The sequence below is a fragment of the Elgaria multicarinata genome, chromosome 13, assembly GCF_023053635.1.
Source record: "Elgaria multicarinata webbii isolate HBS135686 ecotype San Diego chromosome 13, rElgMul1.1.pri, whole genome shotgun sequence".
Lineage (NCBI taxonomy): Eukaryota > Metazoa > Chordata > Lepidosauria > Squamata > Anguidae > Elgaria > Elgaria multicarinata.
The window spans coordinates 22127836-22140223 of NC_086183.1; the positions used below are offsets into that span (position 1 = coordinate 22127836).

Here is a 12388-nt window from a genome sequence, read left to right on the forward strand (position 1 = left end):
TCTAAGCACATTCCTCAACCTCCATACATCTTCCTCACCCCTTATGTAACTTCCCCAGCCCCACTGTCTATTTCACCTCAAACTGCTAAAGCCCCAAAGGAAGTCAGCAGATTGAGTAAAGGGGGGGGGGATGTGCAACGGTGTCTTGGGGGGGGATCTACACTACTGCTTTTAAAGCGCTTTAAAGCAGTAGTGTAGATCCCCCCTTGATAGGTGTTGTAAAGGTTCTTGATTAGGCTGACCCTACCGAAAGGAGGACGGGGGGGGATCTACACTACTGCTTTAAAGCGCTTTATAACAGTTTTGACAACTGTTGGGGCCCAGGACACACTGCATATACAGGTTTCAAAACGTTTTCAAAGCGCTTTAAAGCGTTTTAATAGCAGTAGTGTAGATCCCCCCCCAGGGCTCCTGTATCTTGAACAGTTGTGTAAGAAAGGGAATTTCAGCAGGTGTCATTTGTATACCTGCAGCACCTGGTGAAATTTCCTCTTCATCACAACAGTTAAAGCTGCAGGAGCCCTGCCCTCTTTTGTATCTGGTCAAGAGCACAGGGCTCCTGCAGTTTTAACTGTTGTGATGAAGAGGGATTTTACAAGGTGCTGCATGCATACCAATGCCATTTTCTATGCAACTGTTAAAGATACTGGAGCCCTGTCCTCTATTTTATATGGTTGCCCTATTCTTGATGGGTAACATGGCACCCCCAAGTTTTTTAAAATTTCCATTAGTGCTAATTACCATGCTAGGATGTCTTTCAGAATGTGTCAACCCTCCCCTTCTTGCACCCTGTGACCTCCCTGAAAATAACCCCCTACAGAGCAATACAGCTTTGGAAACAAAAAACGAAACAAAAACCCTGCTCATCTGAGCATTTTTCACAGTCTCCTACCTATTTTGGGGGAGCAAGAAGGAGAGACAGCTGGGAGGGGGGTGAGAAGGGGAGAAACAAAAGGGAGAAAAAAGGGAGAAACAGAGGGAATGGCTATGTGTGTGTAGGGGGAGAGAGTGTAAAAGGGTAGCTCGGAGGATGGCAACAAGGGAGAGGGCCTTTTCAGTGGTGGCCCCCCGACTGTGGAATGATCTCCCCGATGAGGCTCGCCTGGCGCCAACATTGTTATCTTTTCGGCGCCAGGTCAAGACTTTTCTCTTCTCCCAGGCATTTTTAACAGCATTTTTAACAGCATTTTAACAGCATTTAACAACGTTAAGTTTGTTTTTAATGGACCCCACAATTGTTGTTTTTAAATGGATACTGTTGTTTTTATACTGTTTTTATGTGTGTGTGTTTTTAAATTGTATACTTTTAATGTTTACTATTTTTAAATGTTGTAAACCGCCCAGAGAGCTTCGGCTGTGGGGCGGTATATAAATGTAATTAAATAAATAAATAAATAAATAAAAACAAGAGAGTATGATGGACCTGGCCATACCCGCTTTTGGCTCCAACCTCCCCCACTTCTGGCATGCAGTACCTGGCAGCTTCTGCCCAAGGAAAGGGAGGTCTCAGCAGGGGAATGCTCCCTGCCCCATACTCTAGAACAAAGTTAGGCAACTTGGTTAGAATGGCCCCTTTCCCATGGTCCTAAATCCCTCTTCTCTTGTTTTGCAGTCATGGGGGCTGAGATGCTCCTGCAGATAGCTGTGGGACTGGTCATGCTAAATGGTAAGTAGGAAACTCTCTCTGGACCATAGTCTGCAACCATACAGAGATAGGAGCTTTGGATGAGTTAACCTACCATCCAGCCATCTGCCCAGATCATAAACAGCAGCAGGTTAGAACCGCCCTGTTCACTGTGCTTAAGCCAGAAAGCCAGGCCATGTTAAGAAGACACCTTAAACATCACAGTGGTTAAAGCCATGGTTTGAGGTGTCTTCTGAACATGGCCCAGCTTTCTGGCTTAACCACTGTGGTTAAAAGCCATGGTTTAAGGTGCCTTCTGAATGGAGCCATTGGTTCCTCTGATGAGGCTTGCCACAAATTTGGTGAATTGTTACATCTCAGGGATCTCCCCCAAAGTGCACCAAGATGAGCCACTATTAATTTCCAGAGCGACCACCATTTTCTATTTAATTGGTTTATTAAACTGATATGCTGCTTTTCTGCCCAACAAAAGCTCCCACGTGCAAATTTGCAAGAAATACCCCCCACCCCCCAAATCTAAAACCATAGACATGCCAACAAGCCAATCATTGGCTCTAATAGCAGCAAAAAAAAAATACCACCAGAGGTCATCCAGCTATTTTTAGAACTACTGCTGTCCTAACTGATTGTCTTCACTAGGGATGTATGAGAAATGTGTTCCTGTTTTCAAATCGTGTGAACCTGTCCCATTCACAATCTTGAACATGAACATGAGCAAGAGAACTTGTGTGTGTGTGTGTGGGGGGGGGAATTCCCAGATTTGTCAGCACATTTGAAAGAATGAAGTAACAAAGAAGAAGTGCACTTTGAAATGTTCACACTTTCGTCAATGAAGGGAAAGTGCTCGCTTTTGAAAAACACGTGCAGAAATGTGCACTTTCTCCACTTGAACGAGCAGAAAAACAGGTGAAAAAATGAAAAAGAGAGCAAGCCAAACTGAGCTTTGGTGTAATTTTTGGAGAATTCAGGTGAGCTTGAAAATAGGGGTGTGCACGGACCCCCCAATCCGCTTCGTGGCCTGATCCTCTTCGCGCCGCTCCGCCCGTCTCCTGCTCCGCTCTGCGGAGTGAGATCCGGCTTCGCCGACATCACTATAGCGGCGGCGGCGGCGGCACCGGCGCCAGAGAAACCACCCACCCACCCCGCCCCCTTACCTTCCTCCTTTGCGGGATTCAATTGAGGCCCCGGTTGAAGCCGGAAGAGGCCTCGGCCTTCACTTCCAGCTTCAACCGGGGCCTCAATTGAAGCCGGCGATGGAGGAAGGTAAGCGTCCCTCCTCCCTGCTCCCTTACCTGGTGCCGCCGCCGCCGCATGGATGGCGGCGCCGGCAGCGCCAGATTAGTCCCCCTCCCCCCCCCACTTACCTTCAGGCAAAGCTCCGGATTGAGGCGATCCTCTTCGCCTCGATCCGCCGGCCCCCCAATCCTCTTCGCCTCCACCTTAAGGGTAGGCGAAGCCCCCTGCTCCGCTCCTGCTTCTCCGGTTCGAGGAGAAGCGGAGCACATCCCTACTTGAAAACTGCTGATTATTTCATCCCTAGAATACATATGGGATAAAGGTATATTTCTGCAATGTTCTACATACGTATGGTCTTAAAGAGTCACATTTTGGATTCTCTGGGCATCATACTTCTAGCAGCCATAAAAAATAAAGAACTTTCAGGTTCCCCAAACATGCACCTATGCACACACTGCAAACCCTCCCCTCAGCATTGATTTTTTGCTTTTTCCATTCCTTCCAGGCCTATATGCCTATGTGTCACCCATTGGTACAGAGTTTCTCACAGCCTTCATGCAGAACCACAAACTGGAACAGCCTGAACCTCAGTTTCAGCTCTTTATCTCAGGCTACCATGACTTCACCTCTGTCACTGTCTCAATCTGCAGTTCCCATAAAATGCGCAAGCTGACCATCTTCAAGGGTAAAACCACGGTGGTGAAACTACCAGCTTATATGGAGATGGCTGGCACTGCTAAATTGTGCAAAAGTATCATGGTAAGATCAAGTGCCATCACCACTGTGTTGGCCTTCAGCTCAAAGAAGAATACAGCTGACACCATGGTTGTCTACCCCGTCAGCTATCTAGGTGTGGAATACTATGTCGTCACACCTCCTGGAGAGCTTCCCAACACATACAAGGAGTTCTCCGTCATTGCATGGGAAGATCGCACAGCAGTGGAGATCCACCTCAAGGGTAGTGTTACATTCAAGGGGCACCACTACCCAGCGGGCAGCAAGCTGGATGTTGTTCTTTCACCCTATGAAGCCATCCAGCTCCAGAGCCTTCAAGATCTCTCTGGCACTTTCATCAGGTCGGTGAAACCTGTGGCAGTCCTGAGCGGGCACACCTGTGCCCATAAGAATACCAATTGCAATCATGTGATGGAGCAGCTGCTGCCAGTGTCTACCTGGGGGCAGGCCTTCATTGTCCCCCCACTTTCCTTCCAAACGAAATATGACCTTGCATATGTAGTGTCCTCCCAGACCACCGCAGTCACCCAGGTCACCGGTGGGTTCTATACAAACTATAACCTTGTGGCTGGGCAAGTACTTCAGCTGAAAGTCACCCATTCGGATCCCATCTACATCACAGCCAATGCTGGCATCCAGGTCTTCTTCGTCTGCACTGGTGGTACCCATTCTCATCTTACTTTTGACCCCTTCTTCATTAATATCCCTGACACATCCAGTTATGGCAAATCCTACACTGTTAAGGGCTGGATGAACTTTGAGAATTTTGCATACATCATTGCAAAGACGGCTGCCACCAGCACTATCAGCATCGATAAGCACTCATTGGGTTCTGTCTCTTGGAGACCGATTCTAGGAACAGAATATTCCTGGACTGAGTTCAGCCTTGGGATGGAAGACAGGATCTTTGAGCTGTTAGATCAGAAGAACGCTTTTGGTGTGCTTAGTTTTGGCATCGCTGATAGGAATGGCTATGGTTCGGCAGGACTCTCCAAAACAGGTGAGTGGTGGAGGTCATTAAGAAAGGGGTTCAAGGTGCTTAGTCCCCAGGTGCCATCAGGACAGCGGATAAAAATAGTATTTGAATCTTACTCACCCATGAAACTTACTGGGTGACCTTTGGGCTGATCACTCTATTTTAGTTTCACTAACCTCATAGGGCAGTTGCAAAAATAAATGGGGATAACCTACTTGTGAATGGTTTTAAGCTCCTCGGAGGAAGGTTACAATAGAGAGATCTAGCCACTAGTAGGGACTAGTGGCTAGTAGGGACTAGCCACTAGTATGAGAATTTCATTTCCGTCTGCAAATTCATTCATTCATTCATTTATTTATTTATTTAAAACATTTGTATCCCACCCTGTATCATTAAGATCTCAGGGCGGCGTACAGATAAAAGCATACAGTATAAAACAATAAATACGCACAGTTAAAACCAAATTAAACCATGAACCAAGTTTAAACAATATATAATTTAAAAGCAGTTAAAACAGTTAAAACAATATGCCCTCTTAGTGAATTTAACCACCAAAGGCTTTGTTAAAAAGCCATGTTTTTTTAGCCGTCACACCCAAATTCCCCATTCGCATCCCAGAACATGAACAAATGTTCTCCAAAAAGGTTCACAAATTCCAGAACATGAAGGGTGGCTGGGTAGCAGTGGTGGCACCAAACACAAACCCTGAAGGAGCCGCTGGCTGGCATGCTGCATGGGACGGAACTGCCCAGCCCACCGGTTGCCAAGGCCAAAGCCACCCATCATGCCAGAAGCTTGCGTGGTTCTGGTGCACTTTTAAGAACGTACACTTTTAAGAATGCACGGCTTTTGAAAAAAAATGCACACTTCTTGATTTGAACAAACTGGGAAAAAGGGTCCCGAACAGGAATGGGGGGTGACTTGAACTGAACTTGGCAGTAAAGTCTGGAGAATTTCAGACACTTACCTAAGAGCCTGTCATCGCCAGCTCCACCAGAACCAGAGCAGCAGGCATGGGAGAAGGAGAGGAAAGCACTTTTTTTCGCCCCTTCCAACCTGGCTGTGGCGGCAGTGGTGCGCACGCCGGAAGTCAGAACGTGGAGCCATTCCTTCCCCCCCCCCCCAAGCGTCCTGGCTTGGCTTCAGCTGGGAGCGCCCAGCTGAAGCCAAGCCGAGAAGCTGGGGGAGGGCTGTCAGATGGCTCCACGTTCTGACGTCCAGCGCGTGCCAGAAGTTAGAATGTGGAGCTGCCCGCCCCCGCCCCCCAGTGTACGGGTTGGCTTCAGCTGCTGGGCGGGCGCCCAGCTGAAGCCAAGCCAGGGACGCTGGGGGGGTGGGGGTGGAAGGCTTCGGAACGGCGTGCCTGGAAGCTGCCCTCACTCGGCCAGAGCGGCTCTGGGAGTGGGAGGGCGACTTCCGTGCGTGCTGTTCGGCGCCCCCTTACCATGGCACTCTAGGCGGCCACCTAACTGGCCTCTATGGAAGCGCTGGCCGTGCTTGCCCACTTGCTTGCCCAGCTCGGTGCATGCCGACCTGGGAAGCACGGGCGCCCGCAAACTCAAATCTGGGGATCCAAGCCGGAGATTTTGCACTGAGCTTTGAGGCCCAGCTGGACACCTGCCCCATCCCTATAAAGGTGTAGAAGATGCATGGCACCAATGGCACGGTCTTCTCCCTCTTTTTCATGCCTACATGTGGAGAAGGTTTTAGAGGGCTCCTATTTATTTTTATTGTTATTAAAACATTCATATCCTGCCCTATATCATGAGGATCTCAGTGTGGCGTACAGATAATATTATACAACAATATAAAACAATGAATAGACACAGCTAAAAACAAATTAAACCATTAATCAAGCTAAAACCAGTATAGACTTTAAAAGCAGTAAAACCAATTAAAACAGTTAAAGCAATGTGCAAGCTTGGTGAGTTTAGCCATCAAATGTGAGTGATCTGATTTCATTATTGTAATCAGAGTTTTATCATTTAATGTGGCACGGATTGGAGTATAAATCAAAAGGGAAAAAAAAGAAGAGAAAGACTCCTTCATTCCATCCCCCATTTATTGTTTCTGTTCCCTCCATGGCCATGTCCCCCCTCTCTTTCTCCCTTCCTGCCCCATTCCATTTGCCCCCTCCCCACTGTTACAGTAACCCTTTGCCTTTTCTTGCCAGCTGGTGGAACCTCTCAACCTTCCTGCAGTTCCATCCAGTGCCAGAAGAAAGACTCTTGCCAGATGATTAACGGCCAGCCAATGTGTGTGTCCAGGTCTAGCGCCACCTGCAGGGCCCAGGGCGACCCTCATTACCGGACTTTTGACAAGCGGCAATACAATTTCATGGGCACCTGCACCTACACCATGGTCAAAAACTGCGGCTCAGACACGACTCTCCCAGCCTTCCACATCACAGCCAAAAACGAGAACCGTGGCAGTCTGCATGTGTCCTACATTGGGTTGGTGATGGTCCAGGTCTATGGTTATAGCATAACTGTGGCCAGAAAGGAGTATGGCCTTGTCAGGGTAAGAATGATCTCGTCTCTTTCTCTTATTTATATGAGCCACTTTCCAGATCGTGTCACTAGAACTTAGAATCATAGAATAGTAGACTTGGAAAGGGCCTATAAGGCCATTGACTCCAACCCCCTGCTCAATGCAGGAATCCACCTAGTCAGCTATCAAGGCAAACATCCTCTTCCCATACCTCCATTGCAGCCTGCCTGGTGTTTGACAGCGTCCTCCTCAGTTTTGCAGTCCATGACAGTCAACATGAATTGTAGACTTATCATGCTACTCGTAGGCTGTTGTACATGCTTATTATTTATTTATTTATTTATTTATTACATTTTTATACCGCCCAATAGCCGAAGCTCTCTGGGCGGTTCACAAAAATTAAAATCATCATAAAACAACCAACAAGTTAAAAATACAAATACAAAATACAATATAAAAAGCACAACCAGGATAAAACCACGCAGCAATGGTAATGCTGGTAAACTATAGTTGGTTTGGGAGTTCACAACTTGGCGTTGAGCAAAGGTGAGCAGACTTCCAGTTTGTAACAGGGCCCAGGACTGGAAATGCAGTATTGTACACAATGCTGAGTGAGATGGACACATAATATGAACTAGTACAAGGCAGCTTTCTATGATCCTGAGATCTCTCATTCTTGTGAGATGCTGCTGTGGATGATGGAAATGGCATGGATTATTGTTCCCCTTATCAGAAAACTCTGTACCCATAAAAAAAAAATCAGATCAGAATGATGGCTTGGTTTAGGGTGACCATATTTGGGAAACCAAAAAAGAGGACACCTAGTGTGTGTGTGGGGAAGCAGCTTTCTGAGTCCTGCAGAAAGTACGTTATTCCCCCGCCACCTTAAAGAACCCGATTGGAGTGGAGGAGGGGAAAGGATTTCATTCTGCACCACCACCATCCACTTCAATTGGGGCCTTTTAATGTCCACGAATGACCCACTTTCCCCTTTAAGACCTCAATTGGAGCTCGGGGTGGGGGAATGATGTGCCTCAAGAAAGCATGTCACTCCCTCCTGCCATGCTAATGGCAGCCTTAAAGAGGAAGGTGTGTCATTCCAGGACATTATTGAAAATTATAGAAAATCCCCCCTGACACCATGGAAAGAACAAAAACCAGGACAAATCCGGGGAAATCCTGACAGTTGGTCACCCTAGCTTGATTAGAATGTTTTCCCTGTGTGTTTTCCATGAAAAGTGATAGAAGCTTAAAAGCACCAGCACACACATTAGGAAGCATTCAAATATATGATCCCCCATCTACATTCTGAAGTGGTATAGTCCTATGAGGACTGTCCCTCCCAAAATGCATGCGAGAGTAGTTCTGTTTTTAAGCTTTGATGACATAGGTGGGTGGGTTGCTTGTTGGATGTAGGCCTTCCTGTGGTTGGCTCAAAGGTCATTGGGACATTTCCCAACTCTATGATTCTAGGACCAGCGTCTGTACTTAAGGTAGCCTTCCTCAACCTAATGCCCTCCAAAGGCTTTGGACTTCAACTCCCATCAGCCCCAGCCAGCATGGCTTATGGTTGGGAAATCTGGGAGCTGTCACCCAAAACATCTAGAGGTCACCAGATTGGGGAAGACCAACTCAGGGCAACAGTGATGCAACTCTAACCATTTCTTTCGCCATACCAGGTGAATAATCAGCGCTCCTGGCTACCTATTTCCCTGAATGAGGGGAAGTTGAGGCTCTACCAGAGTGGGACCTCTGTCATCATTGAGACTGACTTCTCACTGAGGGTCTCCTATGATTGGAACAGCCTGTTGTTGGTGAAGATCTCCAGCACATTCTTTGAGAAAGTTTGCGGCTTGTGTGGTAACTACAATGGGGACCCTGCTGATGACTTCAAGACCCCGGGTGGGTCCTTAGCCCAAAGCCCTGAAGAATTTGGGAAGAGCTGGAAGGTGGAGGATGGAGACAAGCACTGCTGGAATGACTGTCGTGGAGAATGCAAGGTCACTGGGGATGTGCTTACCAAGTACAAAGCAGAACCTTTCTGCGGCTGGATCAGCAAGAGACAGGGCGGCCCGTTCAGCCAGTGCCACCCTGTTGTCGATCCCAACATCTTCGTGGACAACTGTGCCTATGATCTCTATATCTACAAAGGCAACCGAGAGATTTTGTGCCAAGCACTGAAGAGCTATGCTGATGCCTGCCAGAGTGAAGGCGTGACCATTTCTGATTGGAGGAAACTCACTGGCTGCTGTGAGTAGAATGAATGTTCTCGTGATACTGCACTGCCAGGTGTTTTAGACTGCAGTCCCCATCATCTCTTGATATGTGCTGCTGGGAGTGATGGGAACTGTAGTCCAAGACAGTTAGAGAGCACCAGGAAAGTTGGGAAAGGCTGGTTTAAGACATGATAGTTGCTATGCATCATTGCCATGCCTTGAAATTTTGTCAAAGAGAGGGAGTTTACACACACACACACACACACACACACACACACACACACACACTAATGGCTACTTCATTCAGGTGGGAAACTGTAAAACACAGGGTGCATTTCCCCTTATTGTATTGCTATCTCCAGCTCAGCCTTGATTTGTCGTAACAAAACATTACACTGAACCACACATTTGGATGGCTTAAAAAAAACACAAATGGCTAGAGTAGTCCACTGTTGGGTAATCACTGGGCTTTTAACATGCTGGAAGTTACAGGATGTTAAAAGTCCCAACAGTTTTCCTAAACCAGTGAATAGCAGAGTTGCAAGCGGCTCTTAGTCAGGACGCAGCAAAGACCAATAATATAAGGCAAGGATTCCTTGTAGTTATAAAAAAAAATCCTTCACTGACAGATATAATTTAGTTATGGCAATACAAGTTACAAGTTATACTCACAAATGGTCATAGCAATACAGCATACATGATGTGATGTGATCTGATGATATGATATTCAGATGATATGATGATAATCAACAACGGTTCAAACACAGTTTCTTATATAGGCAGTCCTGTACAAAATGATGCAACCACTAATTGACAATCTTAGAAAATGACTCTATGCAATAGTCCAATAATTCAATAAGTGTCCACCTGCAAAGTTGACCTCTAAGTGATTATGTTCTGCTGACTCCTCACTTCTTCCAGGTTTTGCAGTACATTATAGAAATAAAGGAAAAGATAAAAACCAGAGTCCATTCCAGGACTCAACAACCACAGCAAGTGGACCTGTCAACAGTCATTGGCAGTGGAGGACAAAAACACACACACAAGAGGTCCAAAACAGAGGATAAAAAAATTAGAAGTCCCTCACTTGTCAGCTCTAAGTGGGTATTTGGCTTGCCAGAATGTTGGACAGATGGACCTTGGCTTGATTCAGCAAGCCCTATTCTCATCTCGGGGGTGGGGGGAGGAGGAAGACCAACAGTTCAGAGAGCAAGTCATGGGGTTAAGAGACAAAGATATGGGTTTCCCTTTGAGGAGATAATGTTCCTGCAAAAGAGCATCGCAAAAACAAACAAGGCTGCCTTGAGGGGCTAAGTGTGGAGAGCAATATGTGGAGGCCGCTCTGATGTCAAGGGTAGGCATGGTAGGGCAGCTACTGAGGGCCCACAGACCAGCAGGGGCCCACTAATAAAAGCCCCATGGAGTTGCTCCTCCTCTTCACCATTGCAGTGCCTTTGTTTGCCTGCCTCTTGCTCTGGCCCAGATCATGGTGGTGGTGATGGTGATGGTGGTGGTGGTGAGAAGGATGTCACTGCCTACTTGGTCCTGGTTCCATGCCTGTCAAGCAAGCAAGTGGTAGCAGTGATGAGAAGGAGGAAGAGGAGCAAGAGCAGCTGGAGACAGTGCCGCTGAGAAAGTAGACTCACGGAGGGAGGAGGCCCATTAAGAGTGTTTTCATAGAATCATAGAATAGCAGAGTTGGAAGGGACCTACAAGGCCATCGAGTCCAACCCCCTGCTCAATGCAGGAATCCACCCTAAAGCATCCCTGACAGATGGTTGTCCAGCTGCCTCTTGAAGGCCTCTAGTGTGGGAGAGCCCACAACCTCCCTAGGTAGCTGATTCCACCGTCGCACTGCTGTAACAGTCAGGAAGTTTTTCCTGATGTCCAGCTGGAATCTGGCTTCCTTTAACTTGAGTCCATTATTCCGCGTCCTGCACTCTGGGAGGATCCAGAAGAGATCCTGGCCCTCCTCTGTGTGACAACCTTTTAAGTATTTGAAGAGTGCTATCATGTCTCCCCCCAATCTTCTCTTCTCCAGGCTAAACATGCCCAGTTCTTTCAGTCTCTCTTCATAGGGCTTTGTTTCCAGGCCCCTGATCATCCTGGTTGCCCTCCTCTGAACACGCTCCAGCTTGTCTGCATCCAAGAGCCCACAAAAACCTGGGGGAAAACCTGTTAAGAAGGAATCCTAACAACAGTATTAAGATATGAAGGGAAATGACCCCCCTTTCCCCCCTTTCCTTTTCCTTGAAGCTCTATCCTGCCCTGAGAACAGCCAGTACAAGGTCTGCGGCTCAGCGTGTCCTGCCACTTGCAACAACCAAGCTCTTCCTTCTGGCTGCACTTCTGCACAGTGTGTGGAGACCTGCCAGTGTAACGAGGGCTTTGTGTTGGATGCGGGGAAGTGCATCCCGCGGGCTGCCTGCGGGTGTGTTTTTGAAGGGCGTCTCTTAACTCCCGGCGAGCAGTTCTGGGGGGACAGCACCTGCACGAGACGCTGTACCTGTGACCCGAAGAGCAAGCAAGTGACCTGCCGGGCTGCCAGCTGCAAGGACAGGCAACAGTGCAAAGTTGAGAACGGCATACAGGACTGCTACCCAACAGGCTATGCCACCTGTTCTGCCTTCGGATACTCTCACTATCATAGCTTCGATGGACAGAGTTTTAACTTCCACGGAACCTGTCTCTACAAGTTCGCTGGACTCAGCAAGAAGAACCCAAGTTTGGTTGATTTCCAGGTCTTGGTCCAGAATTCAGGCCAAGGTGGAGGGTCCATGTCCCGCAACAAGCTGGTCAAGGTTCAAGTCTACGGCCTGGAGATATCTGTCAGCTGGGCCTATCGGGGAAGAGTCATGGTGAGTCAAATCGGACTTGCTCAACCTTCGTAGAGGCATTTTGAGCTTTTAGAATGGGGATAAAAGCCTGCACAAAAGTCAGTAAACCACATGATCAGAAATTGTGGGACGGAGGAGGGGAAGGGAAACCCTGGAGGGCCAGAATGGGACCCCAGGTGGACTGGATTTAGTCTCCCATCTATGATCCTGCACCCTTGATGAAAATGGGAATGGGTTCGGGGATGCTCACACG

General features: G+C 47.7%; 1 protein-coding gene across 1 annotated transcript in view; it reads left to right on the forward strand.

Annotated features, from left to right (window-relative positions):
* Positions 1 to 1614: 1614 nt before the first annotated feature.
* Positions 1615 to 12388, forward strand: part of LOC134408347 (IgGFc-binding protein-like) — a 41470-nt gene continuing 30696 nt past the window's right edge. The window contains exons 1-5 of the mRNA XM_063140601.1: positions 1615 to 1666; positions 3387 to 4616; positions 6766 to 7112; positions 8762 to 9332; positions 11555 to 12156. Of these exons, the coding sequence (XP_062996671.1) occupies positions 1615 to 1666; positions 3387 to 4616; positions 6766 to 7112; positions 8762 to 9332; positions 11555 to 12156 (2802 nt within the window). The remainder of the gene's footprint in view (positions 1667 to 3386; positions 4617 to 6765; positions 7113 to 8761; positions 9333 to 11554; positions 12157 to 12388) is intronic.